This window comes from Bombyx mori, chromosome 11, assembly GCF_030269925.1.
Source record: "Bombyx mori chromosome 11, ASM3026992v2".
Classification (NCBI taxonomy): Eukaryota; Metazoa; Arthropoda; class Insecta; order Lepidoptera; family Bombycidae; genus Bombyx; species Bombyx mori.
This window is the reverse complement of record NC_085117.1, coordinates 10,138,257-10,154,574: the sequence shown is the minus strand read 5'-3', so window position 1 is coordinate 10,154,574 and position 16,318 is coordinate 10,138,257. Positions and strand designations below refer to the sequence as shown.

The 16,318-nt window shown below is 36.7% G+C and overlaps 2 protein-coding genes across 3 annotated transcripts; one reads left to right on the top strand and one right to left on the bottom strand.

Annotated features, from left to right (window-relative positions):
• Positions 1–90: 90 nt before the first annotated feature.
• On the top strand, positions 91–7,808 carry LOC101738722 (dynein regulatory complex subunit 3). The gene is made up of 9 exons (XM_004931514.3): positions 91–459; positions 532–899; positions 2,234–2,406; positions 3,087–3,296; positions 3,595–3,735; positions 4,143–4,344; positions 4,712–4,897; positions 5,556–5,695; positions 7,565–7,808. Exons 1-9 carry the CDS (start codon positions 360–362, stop codon positions 7,707–7,709), a joined length of 1,665 nt encoding a protein of 554 aa, XP_004931571.1. The 5' UTR covers positions 91–359; the 3' UTR covers positions 7,710–7,808.
• Positions 7,809–8,463: 655 nt separating this feature from the next.
• On the bottom strand, positions 8,464–15,036 carry LOC101738499 (enoyl-CoA delta isomerase 1, mitochondrial). 2 transcript variants are annotated; one of them, XM_038013931.2, is made up of 5 exons: positions 14,798–15,036; positions 12,028–12,262; positions 11,302–11,448; positions 10,042–10,254; positions 8,464–9,233 (listed from the first exon to the last, which is right to left on the bottom strand). In XM_038013931.2, exons 2-5 carry the CDS (start codon positions 12,259–12,261, stop codon positions 8,976–8,978), a joined length of 852 nt encoding a protein of 283 aa, XP_037869859.1. In that variant the 5' UTR covers position 12,262; positions 14,798–15,036; the 3' UTR covers positions 8,464–8,975. The 2 variants fall into 2 exon arrangements, with proteins under 2 accessions (XP_037869859.1, XP_037869858.1); XM_038013930.2 differs by lacking the exon at positions 14,798–15,036 and adding an exon at positions 14,495–14,760.
• Between the last annotated feature and the right edge of the window lie 1,282 nt (positions 15,037–16,318).

Below are 16,318 nucleotides of genomic sequence, written 5' to 3'. Positions count from 1 at the left end.
GTCTTTTAAAAATATCGAAATATATTTCTTCGAAACACTTCATTTAAGAAACTGGCAACTTTAACCAAGTTAAATGTCAAACTTTGTATGTTCAGAAATAAGGAGTAAAACGAAAATACAGAATGTGAAACATGAAATGAATCAAAAATGATAATAATAATGTCTACCTTGACGTTAACCACTTTTTAAATATTAATGAATAATCATTACAACATCATTTAATATAATTTCATTTTGAACCAACCACATTTAACCGCCATATTATTTGAAATCATGTAACTTAGCAACTAGGTATATAACATAAATAAACTGTTAAATAAGTCACTGCAAATTGATTTGCAACAAGCAAACGTTTAACGATGACCGAGAAGAGATCATTGAATAGCCTTGTAATATATCCAGACATCGAGCCTGGTGTCATTGATAATGCGATGATCATACGATGTATACTTGAGTACGGTGGGTTTAGTAGAGATGATAGGTTAAAAATGGGACTTATATAAAAAACCTTTTGTATCTGTTGCCTTCCAGGGCCTACTGAAGAAGCAGGAAGACTTTTTGCCGAAGAAGGAGTACATTTGGATGAAGCTCAAGTAGTTCGACTTGAATTTCAAAATATTTTAAGAATCGATCATCTATGGATGTTGAAATCTTTAAGGAAATTAACTTTAGCTCATAATTTAATAGAAAAAATAGAAAATCTGGATCAACTTACTGGCCTGAATGAACTAGATTTATCGTTTAACAAAATTGAAAAGATTGAAAACTTGGATAAACTCGTAAATTTGGAAATCCTTACGTTGTTTCATAACAGAATCAGGAAACTGGAAAACATGGAATTGCTTGAAAAATTGCTTGTATTTAGTATTGGTGATAATATAATAGAGGATTATAAAGAAGTAAGTAAAAATAATCATGCTACGAAACAATATATCGTTTCAAAAAACACTGATATGTATTGACAGGTAGTGTCACAGATCAACAGCTAACTAAGCTGAGAGCCTTGAGAGGCTATATCAGCGTAGCCTTAACTAGTAGGTGAGCTCACGGGGCTCAAACCTGACGAGAAGTCGACGAGAAATGGCATAGGAAAGAAAAATCCTAATCATTTATGTAAACTTTATTAATGCTAAGTCGTCGTGGCCTAAAGGATAAGACGTCCGGTGCATTCGTATCGAGCGATGCACGGGTGTTCGAATCCCGCTGGCGGGTACCAATTTTTCTAATGAAATACGTACTCAGCAAATGTTCACGATTGATTTCCGCGGTGAAGGAATAACATCGTGCAAAATTATAATTTGCGTAATAACTGGTGGTAGGACCTCTTGTGAGTCCGCACGGGTAGGTACCACCGCCCCGCCTATTTCTGCCGTGAAGCAGTAATGCGTTTCGGTTTGAAGGGTGGGGCAGCCGTTGTGACTATACTGAGACCTTAGAACTATATCTCAAGGTGTGTGGCGCATTTACGTTGTAGATGTCTATGGGCTCCAGTAACCACTTAACACCAGGTGGGCTGTGAGCTCGTCCACACATATAAGTAATAAAAAAAAATTGCTAACTCCAACAAATAGCGCGTCACATAAAACCTCTTATCGTGGCCGCTTCTATACCTAACCACTACCCAGTGTCATGTCAAATGTCTTATACCCGCCCCAAACGACGGGGCAACGATAAGTCGCTGTCGCCGAAAGCACGTCTTGTCGGATCCTCCAGATCTACTCTTAGTGCTTTTAGACTCTCCAAGTACCGGTCATCGCTCTCGTCGAACTCTTCGAATATGATGAAGAATTTTACGTCATCGACACAATCCACTAAGTTTCTTGCCGGATCTTCTCAATGGGTCGCAATTCCCTATGCGGTGGTAGATTCAGCAATACACTGCTCTTGCTAAGGATGGTGTTAGGTTAGTGTTCTTTCAGACTGAGCCCGTGACGATTAGCTACCAACTATTTGGTAGGGGAAAAAAGCTAAATGATATACATAAACAATAAAATAAATGGAAGATCAACTTAAAGCGTTATATTAATAACGAGAATTAGTATTCCGTAAGATAAGGACCACATAATTTACGTCTATTAAATGAGACTTTTAAATCTAATACTAAGGGTTGTATCATCAAGGGATCTTTAACATCCATTCATAACTTTTTTTTAAATTTCCACTGTACACACAAGCAATCTTTGTTAACAGTTTTACTTTATACATAAATAGCTTTTTGAACATCCTTCAACAGATGGCCTACCTCCGCAGATTCCGTTTTCTTCGTTCAGTGAGCTTCAAGGGAAACCCATGCTGCGACGACCCTATGGCTTATCAGTTTATCAAATCAGCTTTAACCAGAGTTACATATCTTGATTACAAAATCGTCACGGAAGCAGAAAGAGAAGACGGTAGAGCTTTGTTTAGGTAATTTGTCTTTAAAAATATGCTCACGGCTTACTGAGAGCTATCTAATAGGTATGCGGTCTAGGTCGGAAACCAGCGACTACCGAATTGCTTAGATATGAACCCCCTGTGTATGATTTGTAACCTGTGTAAGATTGCAAGTCATCATCATTCTCCTGCCCTTCTCCCAGTCACCTGGGGTGGCGCAACATGTTTTCTACTTCCATACTCCTCTATCATATACCACTTCGTCGCTCACTCCCCTCTTACACATATCATCTGTCACGCAATCCATCCATTTCTTCTTAGGTCTACCTCTTCCTCTATATCCTTCCACATTCATAGTTAACACTTTCTTACAAACCTCATTGTCATTTCGTCTCATCACATGTCCATACCATCCTAAACGCGCACTTCTCAACTTCTCTGTCACAGGTTCCACTTTCAGACTTCCTCTAACATATTCATTCCGTATTCTATCCATTCTCGTTACTCCACACATCCATCGCAAAATTCGTATCTCTGCTGCATGCAATCGCCTGTGAAACGTAACAGAATCTTAACTTTTCAGTGTAATATTTTTATAAAAAAAAAAGAAAATAAGGGAATTGAATTTTTTTTTTATATTACTTTTAAGGAAACGCTCGTTATAAAATCACGTTGGTAGTAAATCTAGAATCTAATTCAAATCATATTGTCAGAGGTGTTCTTCGAAAATTAGATGAAGCTGACGAGAAATCGGAAAATGAAAGATTAGCCAAAGAGGACTACGAAGCTAGGGTGAAATTTTATGCGTTATCCTTCGTCGAATACTTAAGCGGGCCGGAACTTCTCGAGGCAATGTTCGAAAAGGACCCTGATGGATCTTTACTTCTGAAGATGGGCGGTGAACTGAATGGATTTTTTGAACAGTAAAATGAATGTTCAATATTTATAATTTCAAGTTTCACTTGTAAATGTAACCTATTGTTTCACTTACAGACCTGCAATTCGCGGCGATAATTTACTATATACGTCGTGCTCAAAATACCAGTTCTGAATCTTTAAATTTTGAACGATAAAATTACATTACATTACGTTATTTCTTTTATAAATTTTCGCATTCAAAATCGAACCACTGGGTTGATTTAGTTCTTAGCTAGCTGTAATAATTATTTTTCAATTTTTAACCTATTTACTTTAACAATTTCAAGCACATTTAATTTGTAGATATAAAGAACAATACGTGGAAACGATGGCGGGCTTGGTTGAATTCGCTTTAGAAGCCTATAACGCGAGACAGTATGAAATTAAACTATTCAAAGATTTAGTTAATGATGCGCTGGAAGAGAGCGTCAAGAAAAGCAAAGAGTTAGTAGGTCTTATAATATTTTTTAATTGGATAAAGAAATTTTCTGTTATAACTTACTGTGTAACACATGCCTTAATTAACGATGCCATATATTATGCACACATTAATGCCAGACATAAGAATTTAAGAATTCACTTAACATATTCTGGTAAAGCATTGGCGAAATTGGATCGAAAATCGTACATAATGAAAACAATTTTTTTTATTAATGGGCAGTCAATGTCACAGCCTTTTATGATGTGTATCATTAGGTGGGTACTTTTACATAATATAATAATTTTTTTTAAATATATGTCTCTCATACACATACATACCTATATATCACTCAAATCAAATATAAAAGTCTAGTCTAAAAAGTTGAAACTTGATTGTTTTATTTGCCGATTGAAGATTATTTATTTAATAGGATCATTATTGAATACGAAAACAAAAAGAGGCCGCTTGTAAATGAAATGCAAGAATTCATAAACAGGTTCACGACGAAGCAAGCTACCATAGAGGAGCTTGAGCCGTTGATAGTTGACCTCGGCGAGACCTTCAATGAGGTCCTCTACCACCTGTGGAAGAGTCTCATGACCATAGAGATGCAGCTCTACGAGCAGTGTGAGGTATTTAATTTTATTTAGTATCTACCTAATAAAACCTAATACTTAGTAAATTTTTATAAAAACATCCTCTTTTAAATTAATTGATTCATAAAACATAAAATTAAGATGTCATTGTTAGAATTTAATATTAAATGGTATTTATTATTCTTCTGTACAATTTTTGTGATGAAAATATTATTGGGGTATAACAGGTTAAGTTTTCTCTAGCCTTCGTATTAAGGACTGGAGACATTGTGAGTTATCACGATGTATGTGACAAAACACTTTTCAGACTAAAGACGAAAGATATATACGTACATAATAAAGATACAGTATAGTATTTGCTAAGCCTAAGTTTTTTTTAGACAGCTTTATTTTCTAATCACAGGAATCTCGCGTACAATTTTCTGTTAACATAACGGAAATGGTAACGAAACTGTTGGAGGTATCTCGTAACGCATTCGGAGCGTGGCGCGAACAAGAGGGCGTCTGGTCTATGAGACAGTTCGAGGCGCTGTCAAAGCTCCTTGGGAATAAGCTCATCTTGGGAGACGTACCCCCAGAGTTATTTGAGGTTGATTCACATTTTTACACACAGTTGAGATCTTGGTTGCACTTTTTAAATTAAATCAAGGTTCTACATCGTGAAACGTTTTCAATGCTGAAGGTGAAATGTACCTACTATGCCATAAAGTGACCCGCAATGTAATGCAAATCTAGCTGGCACGCGCCGCCCTGTTACGATAAGACCGCCAATAAATTGTGTGATAGGTTTTTTTTGTAATTGCTTAAATGGGTAGATGAGCTTAGGGTCCACCTGGTGTTAAGTGGTTACCGGAGCCCATAAACGTCTACAACGTAAATACCGCTATCCACCTTAAGACACGAGTTCTAAGGTCTCAGTTTTTACAGTACAACGGCTGGCCCGCCCTTCGAACCGAAACGCATTACTGCTTCACGCCAGAAATAGTACTCAGAAGACGTCCTACCAGTAGTAAAAAACGTTACAAATATCGATATTATTAACAATAGTGTATTAGGAATCAGGAACTCAATCAAATTATGTTTTCGTTTTTGTTACAGTTTCCAATTCATCCTTGTTTAAACTTAAGATACATTTTCTCAACTTTTTTAAACTAATTCTTCTTCCTTAAGCAATTTAATCTTGTCAATTGTTGGTGTGTTGTTCAAATTTAAGTTCTCTGTTCCTTGATAAGTTTGTCGTGTTGCAGGTGATGATGGATCGAGATTTAATGATGAATTTAGTGGCTCAATCCTCGGATAACCACATGCGTTTTATTGATGGACGCGAGGATTTGCTCATGACCCGTGCCAACAACTGGCGAGATGAACTTGTACAAGGCACTAATGAGTGAGTATCGAACGATCCTTCCTTCACTATAAAAATACAATAAAAATAATTAATACATGTACCATTTTGATAAGGTGTAAAAGGAATAATATAGTCTGGGTGCTCATAAAATAAAATACATGCTCCGTTGTCAGATTAAGGAATAAATAAGTTTATCTATTTCTAATTTTAAGTCCCTAAGTAGGTACTATATAATAAAGAAAACATTGTCAATATGTATTTTTCCCTACATAAGCGCTCGTAGCCTAAGGGACTAATTTAGCTACGCGACAGAGAGCTACTCTTATCTTATCTATGCAGACTACACTAATAATAAACAGTTAAATCAAGTCATCGCGCTTAATAAGCAAGGTCAATGACCACTGCAACTTCTTTCACCGGCGTCTTTAGTCAGTACTGAGGTTTACCACTATTATTGAGATTTAGGTTTCGACATACTGCTATTCGTAAGGCTTTGGTACTCATATATAACAGTATTCGTTTTTCGAAACAGTTTTAAGTTTTATGTATTACATTTTTATAGACAGTAATTTATGCTAAATGCTTTTGTGTCTTCTGATTAATCAAATGAAATAATGTATTTTTATTTTTGCACGGTTTTATTAATAGGTATTTACCTACGAAATTGCCGTTATGTATACAGAAAGTTTTATTGTTGTCTACCGAGGAATTTCACCCGCTCAGTGGACGGATCCATCAATCTCTTTGTCGTTTAACCCCAAACTATCAATCTAAATATATACCCAAATCGGTACATCTCTACGAGTTCCTTGGTTATCTTTCAATGCTCTTCTTGAAGAAATCTGGTGTAAAGAAGTTAGGGGGCCAATAAACTCATCAAAGGCATTTTGTACTGCATATCGGGTATTCGATTTTTAGTACAAAGTCGTTATTCAAACTTTGAAAAAGTAGAAATCTGTCGGTGCAAGGTCTGGTAAGTACGGTAGATGACACAAAACTTCCAACCCTAGCTGTTATAGTTAAGAGACCGTCCTGTTGTGTCGCATGAGGGCGAGCGTTGCCGTGAAGGAGGTTCGCAATCTCTTCGTTTCGTTGTCTTTTAAGCAACGCAAGGCATACATTGGCGTACAGGCGTTATTGCGTTGGCGATCGTTAATAAAAAAAATTATTGCTTAGATGGGTGAACGAGCTCACAGCCCACCTGGTGTTAAGTGGTTACCGGAGCCCATAGACATCCACAACGCAAATGCGCCACCCACCCTGAGACATAAGTTCTAAGATCTCAGTATAGTTACAACGGCTGCCCCACTCAATAATCCAAAACGCATTACTTGCTTCACGGCAGAAATAGGCAGGGACTCACAAGTGGTCCTACCACCAGTAATTACGCAAATTATAATTTAGCGGGTTTGAATTTTATCACACGATGTTATTGCATATCGTGAGCATTTGTTTAGTACGTATTTCAATGGTTGACTTTAGTTTTCGGGTGACCACTGGGTGTATTTTTTAAAGTAAAATTTCCATGCTTGAATCGTTCAAAACAACGAGTGGTGTGTTAGTTCGTAGTGTTTACTACGGACACGTATTAATGTTGTGAGCCATTTGTTTGTGCGGCATCGTTACCGTGACGAAAGTCGTTTACCATAATTTCTCATGTTAATATCGTATCCATATTCATGAGAAATGTACAAACATAATGTTTTCACCGATCCAATAAACAAAGGACTGAATTTCAAAATGAAATTTATTCTGGATCTGGAATTTATTGCTTACTTATACAACATTAGGTACGTTTCAAATGGCCAGTATTCTAAAACGGAAACTTCATAGGTAAATACTTATTATTTGCACAATAATTTGAATATATAGCGTTCTATTACTTACAATTACGTGGTTATGTTTCAGTAACGAAGTAAAGCGTAATCGAGATCGTATATTAGAGATAAATTACTACATAGACAATCAAAGAGAGGAGTGGACTGATATGCAGATGGGACTTACTGAAATAGTAGACCCGGAGACGGTCGCCTTACTTGGTGATGACTTTTAAAAAACTAAGGACGAGGCCTGGTGGTATTGTTGTAGATATTTGTGTGGCAAATAGCATATTAATTATTCAATATTAATAAAACATTGTTTTGTTTTTTAATAGTTTTTTTTTTATAGTTGTGTTGGTGACGATCTCACTCTCCCCACCTGTGTGCTTAGTGCGAGTTTTTTAACGTTCTCGATAGCGTAAAAGTTAGTGTATATTTGTATGGAATGGGATCGTTTGCCGCTAGGGGCGCTGTTCCAGCTGCATACAAAATTGGGTTAACTTTTACGCTATCGAGAACGTTAAAAAACTCGCACTAAGCACTGGTCTAGATTTCCAGAACCCACAGACTACAGAGCGTGAGTGTTCACCTCGAAACGTGTGGTCAAAGTCTTCCACTATATTTCATAACGGTCTCACCCTTCAAACCTACTCCTAATTACTTCGCGGCAGAAATAAACTACGGGCCCACCATATGCCCTATCCTGGTGATAAGAGTTGGGAAGTTTAAGTTGATGATCAGAATGCGGTGGTATAATTAATGCTCAGAAAACGGTGCTACTCTTCAGTACAAAACAAATATAACTAATCTAATCTAGAAAACTTTTTATTGTTAAAATAATAGGAAGAGTCTATGGTCTGACCCAATGAAGTGGTACTACACTAGTAAGATGTAGTGAGTATTAAGGGTGATCCAATGACTTAAATTTTAGACATTTATTTCTATGTAAATAAACCATTTTACAGGGTATAGAAATACAAATATATATTTTTACGATTTAACAATCTTTATTGAAAACATAAATATTACATGTAAAACAAGAACAGTACAATGTAAATCATATCAAAAATTCAAAACAGTACATATTCTAATTATTTTCATATTGTACACGGTTTTGGCACAATTTGAAGTCTACTGAGTTGTGGGATCAACGTTCCATTTCAACGTCATACAATGGTTACTTGAGGTCATTTACAAAGTCAATGCTACATTTCATGCTTGGTGTCTCTATTATTGTAGTCTTATATTCACTTTTATATCTATGACAATTATTACAACACTAATTCTAAGTACTTATTAAATCAACATCATAGATAATATATTTTAGTGGTATAAAATTGTATTTATATAAATGACTAAAATATATAATACAAAATTCCTACTATTTACAAAATTTGTTAGAATGTTCAAAAATACTCAAAAGTAAATGAACAGTATTTTAATTATAAAATTTATAATTACAACATACATGTTTTATTTACATAATTGTGATTAGGCATTTATTTAGCAGATTTCTGTTTGAGAGCTTGAATGTAAAGTTCTAACGATTGTTGTACTTTCGGGTTCTGTACAAAAGTTAAAAACTCATCAGTGTCCTGTTTACGATTCTTGATGAGCCACGTCAAAGGTTCTGCCCTGATCTTTTGCTTGGTTAAAGCACGAGCTATAGGCGAGATTTTGTCGAATTTCTTTATAAACTTCTTGCATTTATCAACCGCATCAGCCTTGTCTGTAGCTAAAACGTCGATGAGTCCCACCTTAAAAAAATTTATCATGTGCGGTACATTCACAGTTTTTGTTAAAGTAAATATACTTTTAAAATAAATTTACATGGTTTGTCAATAAGACTAAATAATTTTTTTTTTTTTTATTGCCCTTGTAGGCAGACGATCATACGGCCCACCTGATGGTGAGTGGTTACCGTCGCCCATGGACTTCAGCAATGCCAGAGGCAGAGCCAAGCCGCTGCCTACTGCTTAATACTCTTCACAAGCCTCGTTTGAAGAAGGACATGTCATAGCGCTCGGGAAACACCGTGGAGGGGAGCTCATTCCATAGCCGGATGGTACGTGGCAAAAAAGACCTCTGGAAACGCACTGTGGATGACCGCAGTGGCTCTAGGTAGTATGGATGAACTCTACTCCGGTGGCGGGCGGTGCGATGGTAAAAACGAGATGCCGGTATCATCTCGAACAATTCCTCAGAGCACTCCCCATGGAACATAAATTTATATTTAATTTAATCCTTACTAAATAATCGTATTTTTTTAAATGAGGGCATTACTTGGATGCGTTTTCCTAACAAGCCACTGAAGCAACCCTAATGACTCAGAAGCACTCGAAATACCTCCTGTAAGGGATGCTGAACATTAATCACTCTCATATTAAATGCCAGGAGATATTTTCCAAGGCAAGATAATTTGATTTGATGTCTATGATAACCCTGCACTGATAATGTTAAACTTTTCAAAATAACTTCTTTGCACACATCTTCACTCACACCCCTTCATTTTTATAAAAGGAAGTTTACAAAATTAATTAATTATTATTTTATTATATTATTTACCTTCAATGCTTCATCAGTGTTGAACATTCTAGCTGTGGTGAGTGCATATTCAGCCTCTCTCTTAGATATAGTATTACACATAGTGTCCATAAACCACTTTGGAGCAACAATGCCCAATGCTGTTTCATTCAAACCAATGTTGTATTTCCCTGTGACCATAGCTCTGTATTCACAGGACATTGACAGGAGACATCCACCAGCAGGTGCATGACCCTGGAAATATGAAACTGCTGTTAACCCTTTGAGGTTCAGAGTCTACACATATTGAGACATATAGTTTAGACCGCAAAGGGTTAATTGTAGTGTTGACATTAATATATTGATTAATTATTATTATATAGTCTGTCACATCTATACTAATATTATAAAGAGGAAAGATTTGTTTGTTTGTTTGTTTCGAATAGGCTCCGAAACTACTGGACCGATTTGAAAAATTCTTTTTCCATTAGAAGCCGACATTGTCCCTGATGAACATAGGCTACTTTTTTTTATTTTTTTTTATTTTTTTTTTTTTGGTTTCATGTGTGTTTTAATGTTTCCGAAGCGAAGCGAGGGCGGGTCGCTAGTAAGATTAATAAAACATGAATATCATATAATTCAAACAAACAAACAGTGCTCTCTTCTGACTTTTAATTCTCGTCGAACCTTTACGCGAAACACTGCTCTTGCTAGGGTTAGTGTTAGCAACGTCGTCAAGTTTGAGCCCCGTGAGCTCACTTACTCGTTAGGGTTACGCTGAAATGGTCTCTCAGGGCACTCAGCTTAGGTAGGCAAAAAAAAATACTTTTAAGAATAAGATTATTACGTAAAATATTATGTAAAGTATTTATAGTTAAATGTTGAATTATTATACATATTTGGTTATAATATGTAATATGAAAATGAAACAAATTGAATTTGTTTGAAATTGTACAAGATAAATCGAACATAATAGATAGAAATGAAATGTTTTAGTGAATGGAAACTAAATTACTTTTTGGAAAAATCCCAGTGAATTGGTTTTATTCTCCTAACTTGCACTTTCACAAACGCTAAATAGTTAATAAGAAACCTATATAATATTGACAGACACTAAATAAAACAATTCATGGAACCTCTCTCTCGTGTTCCTAAACATTTTTTTTAGCTGCCAGTAATGTCAAATTACAAAATTTCCCTTGAAATTTAAAATTTAGAACACCACTTTTCTATTAGTAATTTCAAGTCTTCATATTAATATTGTAATTTTAGGAAGCCATACAACCTTTTAAAGTTACATACATTAATTGCAGCAGCAGTAGGGTAGTTGGATCCAAATAATTTAAGCCAGACTTCTTGTAATGTTGTCCAGAATGTTTCAACTCTTTTTATATCAGGTTTGTACATCTCCATAATGTCCAGACCAGCAGAGAATACTGTAGGTGATGACTGTAAATTTAATGGTATTACTGTAGTTTGAGAGAAATATTAATGGTAGTCACATATTGCAGAAATGAATGGTGGGACAGACATTATACTGTAACCAAAAATTAAATCCGTCAGTTGGGACATAGACTTAAGTATGAAAATTAATGACGGTAACGAAGCTATGATGTCTAAATGTTCCAGTAAACACCTAGCACTAGTAGCTCGGTGCTATCAGCTATATATAAATATTAACACTGCTACTATTACTGCGCTAGCTCTACGGCCCTGAAGTGGGTTCTAGTCTCTGATAATAAAGGCTGCCATTCTTCTTATAGCTGCTCGTCACCATGCCAGTTTGGCTGTTGGAGTTTGCTTAGATCCCCTTCGCAGTACCAGATCAGCTGTACTTGATACATTAAGAGTGCTTTGCATATAATTTCCTCATAGCTCTTTTTTACATATCGAAATATAACATGATAAAATAACTCATAGTAAACAAGTCAGGCAAATACAAACCTTACGGCTTATCTTTTAGTTGGTTGTCAATATGTAAACTGAATTAAATTAAATTTTATGGCTGAGATTAACTTAAGTTCTCACCGATGTCAAGACGACGCCCCTGGACTTGTTTTTAGATACATCATCAAGTGCTTTGCCTAATGCATCTAACAATTCCAAGTTCAGACTGTTTACCGGAGGTCTCTGCATGGTTAATGTTGCTATACCGTCATTATCAACTGCCAAGTCTATTAAAGGACCTGTACTTGCTGACATTGATCGGAATGCTGGAGTTGTATAGCGTACAGTTGCAATTACTTGGCGAAGAGGAAACATTCTGTAAAATATATCACATTTTAATTATATTATTTAATTAAAATTTTAAGCAACTGTGGTTGTGTTGCAGTGAAACGATACCACCAATTACAATTTTATATTTTATTAAAGAGTGATCAAATTCAAATGTTAATAGCGGAGCACCCAGCATATGTCTGTCTTGAACTCAACCGAATGAAAAGGTTTTGCGAGTACCATCGAATCTATATTTATATTAATAATATAATTATAAAGAGGAAAGATTTGTTTGTTTGTTTGTATTGAATAGGCTCCGACACTACTCAACCGATTTGAAAAATTTTTTCACTGTTTGGAAGCTACAATATTCCCGAGCGACATAGGTATAATCTTTTTTGGATCCTTACTAAAAGTACAATATTATAACCAAAGGTTTAAAAAAAATTACCTAAAATAGTCTACATCGTGTGCCCTGCGAAAATTATGATAGAATAAAATAATGTACTATGACTTGGTAGAACACATTATTATTTACAAAAAGTGTCGGGACAGCATATGTCTAACTATTATAAATATGCCGCAATAAGTGTTCTTGTATTTAAAAAAATAAAACAACGTCGTTGAAATTTTTAAACACCCGAGAGAAGCCGGAGCGGGCCGCTAGTATTATATATACTGCGATGCTTCAGCGCAGGACCGTACTCAGGGCAGGGCCGCACTCAGGCTAGCTACACAACAATTTTGCAACTTTACAGCTTCTTCTTCCTCGTCGTACACTCTTGATAGAGTGGTCGTGGTCATGCATCAGTCCAATCCTGCGATACCGATGCTTTCGCGATGCGACGCCATGTGGCACGATGTTTCGCACAGTGAGAGCAATCATTTATGTTGGAGTGAGTCACAGATTTTATGAGGTCGGTCCATCGTGTTGGAGATCGTCCGCGAGATCTTTTGCCCTAGACTTCCCTTGCACCACCAACTGCTCAATGGAGTCCTCATTACGAGTGATGTGCCCGAAGAACTTGAGGGTTCGTATTTGGACTGTTGACGATAGTCTCTCCTTGATGTTGAGCTGTTTCAGAATCGAAACGTTGGTACGGTGCGCGGTCCACGGAATTCTGAGGAGACATCTCCAACATCACATTTCAAGTGCGTCAATCTCACGACGGTCTTGCAGCCTCAGCGTCCACGTCTCAGCCCCATACAGAAAGATTGGAAAAAGCAGGCCGAGCTTTTGTGTTTTTGATTGTTCCGCGGTCTCTCCAGATCTTTGTTAGCCTCTCAACTGAGGATCTTGTTACGGCGCAACGTCTTCGGATCTCACCTTTGCAGCCTCCAGCGTTGGTGATATTGGAGCCTAGATATATAGCTATTGACTACCTCGTCTCCCGCTATATGGTAGACTTCCAGTTGACGAATTCTCCATTTTCAGAGAAGTAGATGGTGTGGTTCTCCAGGTTTCTGTGCCCACTTTCTTTCCAATGCGTTTCATTTGATCCCGTAATAACCGTATTACATCGCTCAAGTTCGTGACCCAGTACGTGGAGCTTTCCTTCACCAATGAGGCCTCTCACATTCCACATTCTGATGCGGATCTAATTATGCGATTGAAGTTTTGTTTTTCTTCTTCCAGTGACATACTTTCCATGAGGCACCTGGTTGCCTACTCCAACTTTACAGCAGAGCCATTTAATTTGTAACTTTACAGCGGAGCCGTTAAAATTTGGAAAAAATATCATGACAAAAAAACTTCTTTAGCTATTTTTCAATGGAGTAAACTTAATTGAAGTTCAATTAAAAACATTGAACTGTTGATGCTAATACCAAATAAAATATATATTTGATTACAATAATAAATGTTTTGTGTTTATCAAAATGTAGCTTAAACCAAATAGCCTTCCACCCCTCAATATAGTTGGTAATATATTATATTTTAATCTAATTTGTCAAATTGCTAATGATCTGCTCTTACAGTTTTAGAAGTAATAAAAAAAGTAAATGTTCCGCAGATGCTATGCTAAGAGTTAGAATAGAGTGGAGTAAAATTGTTTAATGTACACCAGAAAAAAAATGCGAAGGTAATCAAAAGAAAAAAGGAAAATAGGCGGTCTTATGACTCGAAGTGATCTCTTCCAGAGAAATAGGCAAGGAGACTTTCTCAGTGCGTATCCGGCTATCCGGGATTCCCTAGAGTTAAAAAAAAGGGTAGACTCCTGTGCACTTGAAAGTCGTTTTGTTATTGATATAATTTTAAATTGCAAATTGTAAATTTTACCTGAACACTGAAGTCCAATTTGAATTGAACTTTGTACTTAAATTCGAAGGTTGGCTTCTAAATTAGACTTCTCTTCTGGAAGTAAGCTTTATGCTTGCAAATAAAAAACTTGCACTACTTTAAATATATTAAGGTAATATATTATGTTCTAATAAATTAATTGTAAACTTTAAATAAATAAAATAACTAGGCCTAATAACTTTTCTTTTTTTTTAAATTGGTTTTCAGCCATTAGCTAATCTACTTTTTAGCCTATCAGTTAATTTATCAAAGCAGAAAGGACGATATTTAAACCAATCTCACCTCAATCGAAATTTGGTCTAGGCAAGAAGAAACAAAGGTGGAGAGAAAATGATAGAGTTCTGTATCAACAAGAATTTCACGAATTTAAGCACTCATTTTCAATATCACCTTCGACGCCTTTACACATGGTCATTTCTGGGTAATCGATACCGAAATCAGATTGATTATATTTTACTAAACTCCCGTTGGAAGTCATCCGTGAACAACGTGAAGACGTTTCTTGGTGGTGAATGCGGCTCAGACTACAATTTACTAGTTGCCAGCTTTAGACTTGACTGACTTTAGACTGATCAATAAGACCTTGGTTGAGGTAATACCCAAGCACTTGAAAGCAGACCCTAAAAAAACTGTCTGGATATCGGATCCCCCTTGGACTCTCATCCAGCGCAGGAAAGAATTAAAAGTTAGTGGACGACAAGATCCGGAGATAATGTGAGAGTATGCCTTATTAAGCCAGACTATAGATGCTTGTTGTAGTGTATATAAGAACAAGTTTATAAATGACATCTGTAAAGACATAGAGCAACACTCCCTTAAATACCAAACAGCAGATCTGTTTAAAAAAGCCCGTCTGTTGTCCAAAAAAATCAAACCCAAATCATGGGCTGTGGAAGATGCTAATGGAGAAATCCTGTATCAGTCGGATGAAGTCACTGAAAGATGACGGTGTTACTGCGAGGACCTATACAAGGGTACCCTAGACACATCCGAAGACATACCTCGGAATAGCTTTGAATTAGAACCACATTTAATTTGTTCCGAGGTGGTTGTAGCACTAGCAATCCTTAAGAACAAGAAAACACCAGGCCCAGACACTATAAAAGCAGAAATACTGAAAGCCTTAATACTCTCTTAACAATCTGTAACAGGGTTTGGTTTTGTCGAGAATGGCCGAGTGTTTGGACGGAATCCACTATAATACCACTACACAAGAAAGGTTTTATAAAACAATGTGAAAACTGCCGCACCCTTCCCCTGATGCGAGCAAAATCATGCTCCATATCTTAAATCACCGCATCAGGTACTACATTGACTGGCAGATTCCGCAAGAGCAGGCGGGATTCATCAATGGTGCTCTCACTCTTTCTCTATGGAGCTGAGACATTGACTCTGAAATCAGTTGATTGCATGCAGCTGGCATTGATGCCTTGGATATGTGGGGCTGGAGGAAGATGCTACGAATCCCGTAGACACCATATCGGATTAACGCATCCATATTAAGACAGCTCAATATCCAAACTAGGCTCTCTACCATCTGCTTCAAGAGGATATTTGAGTTCTTCGGTCACATTGCCAAAAAGAACAGTGACCATCTTGAAAAATTGATAGTAACTGGCAAGATTGCAGGCAAAAGATCTCGTGGCCGCAATCCAATGCGTTGCCGCGTTGGTCCGACCAAATCCGCACCACTCTGGATACCACCGTCTATGATGCCATACACACCGCCGAGAACAGAAGATGGCGAAACATCATCCAGAGATGGATAATGGGAAGATATAGTTACGACCCTCAGACATGAGG